This window comes from Diuraphis noxia, unplaced genomic scaffold (genome assembly GCF_037042655.1).
Source record: "Diuraphis noxia isolate RWA-SAM2 unplaced genomic scaffold, SU_Dnox_SAM2 contig0002, whole genome shotgun sequence".
Classification (NCBI taxonomy): Eukaryota; Metazoa; Arthropoda; class Insecta; order Hemiptera; family Aphididae; genus Diuraphis; species Diuraphis noxia.
In genome coordinates, this window is record NW_028301712.1 from 27,726,890 (window position 1) to 27,741,102 (window position 14,213).

A 14,213-nucleotide genomic window follows, 5' to 3' on the forward strand; every position below is an offset into this window, starting at 1 on the left:
AAATTTATACTAATATAGTCCAAAATAACACGCGACAAGGATCGGCAATTAGTGTAACGCTTTCATCATATAGCCTGCTGCAGTGGTGTGATAAAAAAAAGGTAGTTAATAGGATACACAATTTGCATTTTTAAAGAGATTGGTAGTTCTCTGTTATAATTTATAGAAATGTATAACTATTAAGTGAGTTTTGGAAGTAATTTTTAAAAAAATAATAATTTTAACAAAATAGTTGAAAATTACATAACTAAATTAGTCATAACTTCGTATATGAAAATAGTAAATAGTAAATACGTAGATATATAGTACATATATGTTATAGCGAAATAAATGGGACTATGTTATTTGTTTATTGTAACCGATACTTTTTTATAGCCAATAATAACTACTGAAACAACATTTGAAGGAAAAATTGAATAATAATGAAAACAATATGTTAATAAAAGTATTATTTTAGAACTTTTATTATGTTTGTATATTATAATATTTTATGTAGATACATTAGGTACAACTAATTGTATGAAAAAATGTATTTCAAAACGACTTACGAAACCATGGTTAGGTTAGGTGAATACTGGGCCTAACCTTTGACTCAAAACTTTCATGAGGCACACACATTAAAAAATGAAGCAAAAAACAAGTTAAATATAATAAAAACACTAAGTTACATCGAATGGGGAGCAGAAAGCAAAACACTTCAGCGAATACACAACTCAATAATCCTCTCAGCACTAGAATACGGCTCAATAATATATGCAAAAGTAACTTCAACTACAATCAAGACATTATACCCTATTCACAATACAGCCCTAAGATTGTCAATTGGTGCTCTCAAAAGCAGCCCAGTTCTCAGCGTTATAAACATCACAGGTTCAAAATCACTCAAAAGAGAAGAAGAAAACATACATTAGAAATACTCTTTAAGAACAATAATATCTCAAAAAATCCGCTAAATATTAAGAAACTCAATCGACCAATATCAAAATAATGATCTAAACAACCTTGGCACTCGTACAGCCATTTACGCCTCTGACCTCAATACTATTTTTGCAAACCAACTCAACCTTCAAGTCTATAAACAGCCCCCATGGATTACCGAAAATCCTCTCATATACTTCAATCTTACTTCATACAAAAAAAAAAGAAACCGGCTCCAACATTTACAAATCAAACTTCTTATATCTAAAAACCAGCCTTCCACCACATCGCGAAATTTATGTAGATACATCCAAAAACATAGAAGGAACTGCAATCACATTAATTCAGCTAAACTCTCAAACAGAACTTCAGATCCTAGCTCACAACTACATTTACACAGCAGAATATCTAGCTCTTTTAAAAGCCACATAATTAACCACCACCTCAGATAGTCAATGTACAATCATATACACTGACTCTCTCAGTGCTCTCAAAAACTTAGTAAATCCCAAAACAGATAACCCTATTTGCACCCAAATATTGAAAATTTTATTCATAACCAAAAAAGACATTAGATACATATGGGTACCTGGACACAACAGTATACCAGGTAATTAAATCGCAGAAGAAATAGCCAAAAGAGCAATAAAGAACAAACCAAATTCTGGAATATCATAACCAATTTTGACACAAAACATCAATAAACACTAACCTCATTCAAACATGTTTTCGAGAATGGAGATTAATAAAAAATTAAGAGAAATTAAATCCTCCAACTTCCCTTGAATGCACGATATGCCACTCCCACGCAGACATCAAATCATCATCGACAGACTACGAATTGGCCACACATTATACTCATGAGTATTTTAATGAATAACAAAGAACAACGGATATGTACTTCTAGCAACATCACGATCATTGTAAAACATCTTTTAACTGAATGCCTCCTCACAAAAGACGACAAACACAAAATGGTGCTCCCCAACAATCTGTGTGAAATACTTGCACCAAATGAAGAGAGAACATCATCATTATTTGAATTTCTCAGAGACCAACCTTCTGCATAAAATATAATAGCATTAGCAAAACTAAGAATATCACACAAAATTTAAACTTATTTCTCTTAAAACTTATTGTATCTATATTTCACCTATTTATTATTTATTATTTTGTAAAGATTAAGTTAACTATAATATGTATTTTGAGACGCCAATAACATCGGTAGTTGAGGTGCATTTATTAAATATTTATATAAATATTTTATTTAAAAAAAAAAAAAAACTAGATTAATGAGGATTCGTAATAACTGATACGTATAACTTCATTGTAAAGTGTTGTTGGGATCTTTTAAATTGTATTATAATGTATATAAGTATATAATAGTTTTTATGACTTTAGTAGTCTAACTTCAGAGAATAGATATTATAATACTTCACATTTCATAATACATAACATAGGTTGTTACGCCGGGTATAAACTGTGACGAATAATATGTTTGTTCGAAATGTATCCTATATACATATTAGGTAATGTAACGATTCTCAAACTGGGAATGTAATATGTATACGTACATTTTAGTTTCTCTAAATATTTTCAATATAATTGATATCGTCATTTTTTTAAATGTTTTTGGTCAGTAAGAACTAAAATATAATATAACAATTATTAGTGAAATTAAATTGTTGAACCATTATGTTCGTACACTGTTTTTTAGATACCTAAAATACTAAATTACTGTTATAATTCGCTAATAAAATTCTTAAGGTGATCCATTGTCGTTAAAGCTTTTATAAAGTAGCTTTTTTAGAACTAGCCAAGTAGATAGATATTATTATAAAAATTACATGTTTACTTTTAGTATGATTCTACTTGTAGAACAATGGACGCAACTTATTTTTTTGGGATTTTGGATGACAAGGAACGATAACTGACAAAGGAATATATTTTAATAATTTTATTTTGGGTTAAAAAGTGTGATGAATTTTTAAAACTTTTAAAAGCACTTCTAAGACTACAAAACAAAATGTACGTATTTATTTGCATTCGATGATGTTTTTCCATTTGACGATACTTTTTGACTTTTCAAAGTAAAATTCAATAAATATAAAATACAATATATTAATGTGGTTAAGAAGTAGGTATTTTATTAGTTATTTGTATTATTCTGTTTGACAAAAATTGTATTTTTACTCCAAGTATATGTACGGTATAGGCTTATACGAATAAATAATTATAGTATAATCTTTACTTATAACAAACTAATAATTTTAGGTGAAGGTGTTATATGAATATATTATTTACAATTAGGTATATACTGAATATTTTCGAAGAAATAAGACAGTAATTAGTCTTGGTTTCTGTAAATTTTTTTAACAGTGAAAAAAGTAAAGATTTTTGATTTATAATTTATTTGTTCAATATTCAATATTAAAATTTTATACTTTAAGTTAAACAATATTAATTTATAATAACTACATTACATTACATTTTACAGTTGAATTTATAAAAAAATACATTTTACATATTATTTATACAATAGTATATAAGTAGTATATGTATTACATATTAACACAGGTTTAAACTGTTAAAATTGCTCAAAATAATTTAACTAAATATCAAACACAAAAATTGCATGACTTTTTCGGAAATATTTTATGATTTCTTTAGTAAATTTAAAGATTAAAATGATAAAAGTTAACAAATAACACATACTATTAAAACGTTTAAACTACTGTTGTCAAAAATATAAAAAACATTTATTTTTTAAAAACTTTTTGTACTACAATATTGCATTATATTGTTGACCTTTTTTTTGTACTTACACGATTGTTTGATTCTATTTAAAATCTTTTATTTTTCCAAGACTTGTGAATTGCAAACATATTTATATATTTTTTATACAATAACACATTTTCTAATCATATAAATATGTATTACCATCAATGTTAAAAATATTTAGGCACGAAAATAACAAATTTTGAAATTCTGCTATGTATTATCTTATTTTTTTTTTTTTAAATTCCAAAATTTAGAATTATGTTTAGTTTTTCAATTCTTGTTTCGTATATATCATTTAAAATCTTGTCACTTATACATAATATATTTTAGTAAAAATCAATTTCTCAACCAAAAGCGTTTAATAAAAATAAAAATAAATAAATAGCTAAAAAATGGCAAAAACCAGGCAATATTACCAATATATATAAGGTTAGGTTAGGTAACATATAATTATACATACAATATAAAATTACATCGAAGCAGTATTAAAAGTTCCATCAATTATTTGCACGATTTGTTCTCATTCTAAACACAAAATATATCTTAAAATTCAAAGAAAACTTTTACCAGATTCTTGTCTGACAAATTCACTATACCAAAGATTACCCAATAGATCGTTAACAATACCTTATTTTTTTCTGGTGAAAATCGCTACAAGGGGGCCGTACTGTTTATACATTGCTGCACGCTTAGTGCCGCAGGCCGTAGAGCCAAGCCTGTAAGGGCCCAGCTTCAGTCCAGCTGCGATCGCAGGCGACACATTTGTCGGAGGGGCATTCCTTCTCCTCGTGGGTCTTGTCCCCACATTTGCGGCAGGAGTTGCTCATGTCAAAGCCAGAGCATCTGCCCTGAGAGTGCCCAAAGTCATGGCACTTGTAGCAACTCGTGGCTTCAGGGTAGCGGATCCTGAACCGATAGCTCGTTCAGCCAACCCTGACACGGCTGACCTCCGAGAGTTTCGCCGATCAGAAAATCAGTAGCTTATTACCAAAAATAGCTTATTTGAATAATCTTAAATTCTCCCATTATAATAACCAGCGTAGTTATAAGTGGTACTTGCATAAAATATTAAACTCTACACGAACCAAAATAAATGAATAGAATAATTCAAACTAAAAAATTCAGGGGCTTAGTGGAAATTTTAAATTTTGAAGAAAGTGGAGTTATTTCATTGGAAATTGGGGTTATTGCTCATATAATGAAATTCTAGCACATTCCATTATAAATAAGATACGCACACACACACACACACACACACACACACACAAAAACACTTGGTTTCGAAAATTGGAAGGTGTGAACTGTGAGTAGGTACTTGAAAAAAATTTATAAATAATCTAAGTTCTTAAATACGAAATAATATTTTAAAATATTTATTATTTGTTTAGAATTTGACAACATTTTAAATTTAAAAATAGAGATTTTATATTTTTTATATTTAAATTTTAATACAACCAAGTCGTTTATTTAGTATATTACTATTTATTTATTTATGTGTATATATTTTAATATTGTGCTTTTAAATTAAATTTTAAATATAATACAATATTTAAAAATAACTAACAATACTATAAGGAAATTCAAAAAGTAGGTTCACATAGACAGAAGAAATAATAAGCCCCATTGGTTAGTAGGATAGATAGGATAGGATAGGATAGTAGTTGATAGTGCAAGTTTAAATGCAAATGTAGTTTGTAATTTGGTGTGTCTTTGAAGAAATTAAAAATTCAATAGAGATAAAAGGTAAGGATAACTGACTACCACTTAATAATCTATGAAGGAATTTAAATTCTAACGTTTCCCTGCAATCAACTAGGTAGTTTCAGTCAAGAAGATCCCCAATTGGTGTATATCCATAACCTAGAAGCTGACCTCATTACAAAACCAAGTGCATACTTTAAAAGCTTGACAACAAATCATTTGAATTTGAGGCCATGGGTATAACAAAACATTAAATTTGAAACCTTGCTAGATCGATTACACAATTAATATGTGAAATATTGTATTTAACTGAATGATAAGTGTTTAATATTACATAACACTCCTCTGTTGATCTTATGTATTATAAACATAAATTAAGTACTTAAACGCATTATTTATTATATTTTAAATTTATTTCCAATTCCTAAAAACTTAAATATCGTAGCATAAATGAGTATCAGCTTTTACAAATATAATATTTAGTAATATAATTTTTTTTTTTTAAATCCTGATAATATTGTTATAATCGATTACCTATCTCTACGATTATCCCTATAATATTTGTACTATATATATAAATATATATATATTTTTTAGGGATCCTCGTCAACAAGGAATGTCGTTTGGGTTCATAATGGAATTCCTATATATAATATTCAAAATAACAAGAAAGATGATCCAGGTCCAATAATGGTAACTACGGAAGTTATACAACCTGACAATACCATTCAGAGTAGGTTATTTATCCGAGGGGCATCTCCATCAGCTTTGGGAAATTACACATGCACAGCGCCATACACTGAACCTGACACTGTCAATGTTTACGTGAGTGAAGGTAAGATATTTCAAAACAAAAAAAAAATGGTTTTTTAGTTACGTATACGTATATTATACAAAAATAAGTAATATTCATAATAGCATAATATTGTATCATATTGATCAGAAATCAGAATTAACAGAAATCCGTGGTTTTCATTAGTACAAAATGTTTAAACAAAATATAAGGTAAAACATTTTGAATACAAATTGTATCTTTCTAAACTTTATTGAGTATATTTATACTTTAAATTTATACCATATACATTGAGATTACTATGTCTAGTATTTTTCCATTTTATCTTAAACACATTTATACGATTTCACTAATATTACGATTAGAGCAGTTAATATAGTTATTAACGAAGTGTAGCACTTTCACTGGATTAGTTTACTGTGACTGTTTATCTAAAAGCTATACTACAAATAAAATATTTAAACTTCAAGGATAAAAAATGATAAAAAAAAACCAGTTATATCATATTATATACTTGTATATCCAACAAAAACACTACGTCAACTCCGTGTAAAAAAACGCTAGGTAAGTAAAAAAAAAATAAATAAATAAATGCTATAAAAATAAAATGTGCGATTTAAGTTGGAATCTAAGTAAATGGTCTAATGAATAAAATATATGTATGTATAATTAATTAAAATTTAATAAAAATTGGTTATTTATATAAATTTATAATATGAATTATTTTAACTCAAATTGATCCAATTTTAGTCTACTTGGCCGGAAGATTCAGTCTAAAAAATGTATAGCCAAGTAGGTACTAAGTTTATGTAATAAATAATGGAAGCACCATTAAAATAAATAAATTGTTTCCAGCCTAGCACACTAAAATTGGATCAATTTGAGTTAAAATAATTCATATTATAAATTTATATAAATAACCAATTTTTATTAAATTTGAATTAATTACTTACCTATACATACATTTTATTCATTAGACCATTTACTTAGATTCCAACTTAAATCACACATTTTATAGCATTTATTTATTTATTTATTTATTTACTTAGCGTTTTTTTACACAGAGTTGACGTAGTGTTTTTGTTGGGATATCATTAATTTTTAGTAGGGTCAAGATTTTTTTTTTTATTTTTTTTTCATTATTATGATGTAAACATCTTTTGCACCACGAGGCCATCGTTAAAATTGTACGAAATTGTATCTATTTTTAGCCACGTGGACTTGGAGCACTATTATTAATTAATATAATATAATAATAATAATAATAATAATAATAATAAAATGCTCAATGACGGATAATCAAGACGGCCGATTGGCGACTATAAAATATTATAATGTTTCTGATACCACGTGCATTGAATAATGTAGAAAAAGACAACAAGCTCGAACGCCGAATGCGAGACGAAAAAACGAAAACCGGTTAATATAAAACGGAATGCACCTATATATATTAAAGAATGGATAGGCCATTTATGCTTATCATACGAGATTGAACATGAAAATATAAAGGACTTATACAAATGTATAATAGGGTGGCCAGATTTAATCTTTAGAAATCCGGAACACCAAAATTCATAAAAAATAGGTAATTATCTAGTAAGTATATAATTACATAGGTATTTGTATATAACTTTTAGGTATAAATAATATTCAAATTAATCAATTAGATAGGCCATCTTTATTTAATTAATACTCAAAATTCAAATAAAAATAATACAATTTCCAGTCGTTTAGATAAATATACTAATCTAGGTAGAATTCACTGATTTATTATTTTTCTTTATTTTTGTCGTCCAAGGAGACCTTATATTTATCAGTGCTGTGTATTTTCTACAGAAATGTAGGATTTTTTATTATTTCATTGTAAAATTCAATGCAACTCAAGCCATATGTTTTTGTTATCAGACAACATTTTATTGTTTTAGTATCCATTTGATTTTGAACGTCAGTCCAAGTAGTTGTCATTAAAGAAAATACTCGCTCTATTGACGCGTTTGACCCAGGTAAACAAAATGCAAACTCTACAACCATTGTAAGATTTGATACATTTATATATTTTTCTTTAAATATATTAAATATTTGTACCTATTTTTGTTCTACTGAAATAACATTTTTTGTCCAGTCATCAAATTTGTCTTAAAAAATGTTTGTAAAAGCCATAAACTCATCAAAGTATTCATCTTCATTAACCTTAACATATTTTGATATCATCTTTATTGTATTTTCAGCATTATTCCATGTTACTGTATTTTTGTTTGTTAAGTGCAACCAATTTAATTCAACCATCAGTGCCTGGTTAGGTAATGTCCACTTTTGAATATATGATATACATAAATCGTAACACTTTTGACAATTTTTATCAAATTCTTTTTTAAAAATAGTTTAGTTGTTTTGACTAAATGTACCTAACTATAATACAGTTCCGTAATCAAAAGTTTGTTTACATTGCATTGTACCCAATTATGGTTTAAGTAATTATAGAACCGAAATTAAATACTAGGATTAAAAAATATAAAGGATAAAATGAATTTATATACCACATTCATACTGATCCAAAAAATGTCTAAGTCAAAGAAAAATAAGGCAAAGAAACATTAACTGTAAAAACTAAGTAAATATTAAATTGTTCAAAAGTTTTCAAGTTATGACTTTAAGTGAAGAACTTGTTTACGCCTCAAGTGGTAAATAAACTTATATCTGTGGTACTTAGAGGTTTATATTTTTTTTTCGCGTAAAAAGACATATATAAAATTATTTTATACTGCCAATTTTTGTTTCTATTAGTTTCACACATTTCTATTGTTATGAAAATCGCTGTATTAAATTAAACCAATGAAGTTTTATAGGTTTTGCTAACAACAACTCTTATATTATTTAGTTTGATATTTTTTTTAAGTATGTAGCTTTTATGTACATTTCAAAATATATAGTACTATTTACACGATTAAGTTATAAAATAAATATTGGCCAAGAGATTTTCTTAATAAATATAGTTTATATGTGAATTTATACATATACTAGCTGCTCCCGTGCACTTCGTTGCCCGTTAAATGTACTAAATCTATATTACTCAAACTTTGTTCAATTCGTTATTTAATAATCGGTGTATGGTGTTCAAAACTTATCTTAAGTTTTCCGTTACCCGGAATAAAAATTCTGATTCACAGAAGTATGATATTATCAAGTAGGTAATCTACCTGCGGTAGATCGCAGACCTCATGCTGTTTGTACAAAAGTGTATGTTTTAACTATAAAATATTAAAGTTAAACGAAGTTTGTCATTTTTACTTAATTCTACTAACGGTAGATTAATATAACCAATTAATACAAAATCCTTGACTATGCTACCAGTATATTTTTATAAATATAAATAGATAGCTTAATTACTCGACGTTGTCCGTCGAAAAAATAGTGATTTATAGTGTAAGTGATAGCCACTTATTTTCGTCAAATTTTTCATTTCGATAATGCTAATATGCATGAGCTGATGAAAAACTCTCTCTATCTGATGCATATTAAAATTTAGCTAACGTATGCACATTAAAATAAAAAAATACAACAAAAGAAAGCGGCGAATACAACATAGTATCTAAATTTAAATAGGCTGACAACTAATAAAACTTATACCTCACGTTTTATACTGAACTTAAAAAAAAAAATACGTTTTTTGAAAAGTAATTTTTATTATTTTGGAAAAAATGCTACATAACTACCGATTAACCAATATGTCTTTATAAACAATATTATTAGTATCTTCATCAGTATTTCGACTTATGTATAAGTTTTTTCTGAGCTTACACGAGAGCAGGCAACATAAAATTCTCCATGAGTGAAGTAGGGATTGCCGATGTCAATATTCCTGCAACTTTCATTGTCTGTCCTTGTGCCTTATTAATTGACATAGCAAAACAAAGTTTAAAAAGGAATTGGACACGTTCAAATTCGAAGGGATACTCGTTTGTTTTCATTGGTATTCTTGGGATACATACATCTTGACTACTCGCTGAGCCGGTAAGAATTTCAGCTTCAAAAAGGTTTTTTTTCAAAGATAATATTTTTAATATCGTTCCATTGCACAATTTGGGAGCATTTAAATTTCACTTGAGATAACAGACGCACCAATTTTTAAATCAAGTTTGTGTGGGGAGAGACCTGATGGATTTAATGAGTTAAGGACCAGTTGTACCATCTCAGATTAAAGTTAACCGGAGTTTAATCTGCCGAATTTGTCAGGTTAAATATCAGTTATCAGCTGATTAAGCATAATCGAAGTTTAACCGTAGACAGTACAACTGGCCCTTAGAAATTCAGTCGGGATATCTATAGCTTCATCTTGATAAGTAAGTGTATCTATGGAAATATAGTGTTTTTTTTTATCAGCTTCGAACATGAAAAGAACTTTTTCGTTTATGATGTTTAAATATTTTAAATTAATCAGATTATAATATAGTATACGTAGTTTGGCATATTTTAAATATAAAATTAAACTTTTTCTATTTCATTAAAACAAATAAATACATGTTTATGTAGTATGTACATAAATATTTAAATATTTATATTTTATATTTTAAATTCTCTGATCGATCGACGGTACATATAAGTACCATCACTTTTAAAATATATTTAAAATCAATATGAAACAATTTGTACGTTATTTCCCGTTGGTACTCTACAGTACCACTATACCAATCGAAGAAAAAAATAAGTAAGAAATAATTCTGCTTATAAAAAAAAGATATTTGGTAGAAACAATTTGAAAATTCATATTTTTTTATGGTTGTCTACAAAGGGTTAAAACGATATATTTACAATTTATACCTAAAGCACAATAAGCAAATTGGATAATAATAGTAATAAAAAGATGAATTGATTGGTTTGTGGGGGGAGGGCTGTCCATCGACTCCAGTTTAATTTGGTGGGTTCAAAAATAATAGACTATTTATTATTTTTTTTATTTTTAATCTCCTTGGATGTTTTCTAGATATGGTTATAGAAGACATATGAAATATAAGAGGGTTTTGATTTGAATGGAATTTTTTACAATGTCGAGTTGTTATTTTATTTACTGTTGAGATTTGTAGATCCTTTATGTAATAATGCACCGTTGGTGATATAACCTGGGAATCCAGTTATTTGACTGAAATTTTTTTTTATTTTAAAATAAAACTAGCTTAATTTCAATTATAATAACTATCATGTTTTAAGAAATTCACTGCACTTAAATCATTCCTGCAAAATATCTTAGATTCAATTTATACACACGAGGTTATAGTCGAGGTTAAGTCCACTTTTTAATTGGATGAAACTAAGTTGTTTGCACGTAAATAAATAATAACATGAGTTTATATCATTTCCACTTAAATTTCAATCACACTTACATAAATGTCTTCGTAGAAGGTGGTTTTAAAATTTTAATAGTTGAAAAAATATATAGTATGAAAGTGTGACAAATTTAATGTACAAACTTGAAACTATAATTTTAAATCAATGTTTTCAATAAAATTATAAATTATAACATGACTGATATTTATTATTTGTATTATTTGAATCGGACGATACAAAATTTAAAATCTGTTAATAAAATCATAAATATTAAGCAACATATTGAATAACTGTGGTGTATTTATGATTTCATTTAAATGCATATCAAAAATAGATTGTAAGCAGAAATATTTAAATTTTGTTTAATCTCAAAATAAGACTCATACATTAATAGCGATAAATGTGTATAATAAAGTTTATGGAAACTAGTGTAGGTTATAATTAATCAATTATATGTTATTTATTAATTTATAGCTAAAAATACCCATTCAAGTAATTATATACGTATTAGTACAAATTTCAATCAAACAATTGTTAATTTCACTCTTATAGTCTTTAAAAAATAAGATTTTATGATTAAAATTCAAAAAAATATCTTATTATAATTTGTTTAAAGTAAAAACGTTGTCATGCATTAAAAACATTTCTTTTCCAGTTTTCCAAACAAGTCATAATGGTATTACGTTTTAACCACTCGACAATTCATATCGGTAACTAAAATATTATCTTCTATGAAATTTTTAAAAATTATAAAAATGTATTTAACTTACTTAGATATGCATAAATAGCCATCTGTGTACCTTCTGTGCTTAAAAATGTATGAAACTATCACATACTATTATGGATGACATAATCAAAACTATCAAACGATTTGTTTTAATGTCATAAAACCCAGCGTAGGTACTACGAAAACCAGTAATAACAATTTTACTCGAAGTTCTATATGAAGTAGAAGCTTATAACACCAATAATAATTATGAATTATTAAAATAAACCTTAATTATAATCTTGAAACAACAACATATTATAATTGACTTATTATTTCAAGCGCGCGTACTGAGAAAATAAGTAAAAATATTATTGTAAAATGTATTAACATTAGCATAAAAACTTCTACAGATAATTTATCTAATATAAAATATTTAATTAAGAATAGTATTTAATTAACACTATTCATATAATAAACGGAAAGTTTCTACATATAAATTATCTATAAAATAAAATTAAGCATCCGGCAAAAGATTTGTTTTAATTTATAGTAAATTCTATTTTACATAATAACATGAACACACCTAACCAATATTAATGAACTTCATAGTTATCAAAAACGAAATTTTACCTATAAATTTCACAAACATAAACATGAAAGTCAAACATTCAACCTATACTATATAACTATATTTTAAAACAAAACTTATAACAATTGTTAAAGATCGAGTTATATCACTTAATCAAACATTGCTTATTATGGATACGATCTATACTAACATAAAATAGTATAAAATAATATAATAATAATATAACCTAATCTTATTTTTGGAATAAACTTAATAAGTACACACTGCATTTTTAATGTATCTAAAAACTACATATTATTCGATATTGCTTGAGATATCTATTTATCATCCTATAATCAAACTAAATAATATGTGTTTAATAACACTACAAAATTAATATAAAATTTATGTTCAGAATAAAACTAAGTAAAGTATGTTTTAAAATTTTTGCTACAAAACATGTTTTCTTTCATTGTAAAAATAATTCAATTATGATTAAGTAAACCATCAAAAAAAGTTTTAAGTTTTTAAAACTGTATGATATTAACGTTACATATAATTCAGATTAAAATGTAAAATTTGTATAATTTATGTTTAAAGTAAAATATTTTGATTAAAAATTAATTACTTTAATTAAATTATTTGTTGCAAGATACACTCAAAAGATCTCAGTCTGCTAAAATAGAATTTTAGTTATTACCAACAAAATTATCCTTCTACCCTTTAAAAGGTTAAATTAGTGTATCATTAAATAATAATTAAAATTTCCTCTTACTGTTATTTTGCTCTTCTATGAACAATAAATTAATTATTGTATATGGACATAAAATTGTTACCTATTGCATTTAAATACATAATTATGATTATCGTTCATCATCACATTAATAGAACCTTCTTAGTAAAACTGAAATATGTTAATTGCATATTATTATTATTCTCATATTATGACAATCGAAGTAAAAATCAGAAAAAAGTTAAAATTAAAAAAAAATTAAGACACTCTTTGTTTGCTTAGATAATTTCGATAAAAATATATAATATTGTATTAGTATTACTTAATAATAATAAGACAAGTATTTTTGGAATTATCTGTGTAACTTTTTAATTGATTCCATGTTTAAAAATGCTAAGCATTCATAAAGATTTAAATAACTTTGAAATGTTTTAACGTATTTGTTAAATCATATACATAATAGCGAGGATTATATTATTCTCTTTTGCTAGGTAATCGAAAAATTATGTCAGTGTTCCATTATAAAATTATGGATCATGAATTTTGTAAATATCTAAATCAAAATATTAGAACAATAAAAATATTGAATTGCTTTTATTGTGATTTTAGATTCATATAGGAATATGAATGTGTTGATTTTAAAATTATGTATGTTTTTTAAATATCATCATTTATCATCTTTTGGAGA

At 26.1% G+C, this 14,213-nt stretch overlaps 1 protein-coding gene across 2 annotated transcripts in view; it reads left to right on the top strand.

Moving 5' to 3' along the window:
• Positions 1 to 14,213, top strand: part of LOC107161992 (uncharacterized) — a 280,710-nt gene that overhangs the window by 234,926 nt on the left and 31,571 nt on the right. The window contains exons 7-8 of one of the 2 annotated variants that reach the window (XR_016190284.1): positions 5,998 to 6,235; positions 8,119 to 8,196. Coding sequence is in view for 1 of the 2 variants with exons in the window: in XM_089219606.1 (XP_089075732.1) it covers positions 5,998 to 6,235 (238 nt within the window). In the remaining variant the exon portion in view is untranslated. The remainder of the gene's footprint in view (positions 1 to 5,997; positions 6,236 to 8,118; positions 8,197 to 14,213) is intronic. The other variant, XM_089219606.1, reaches the window with a different exon arrangement.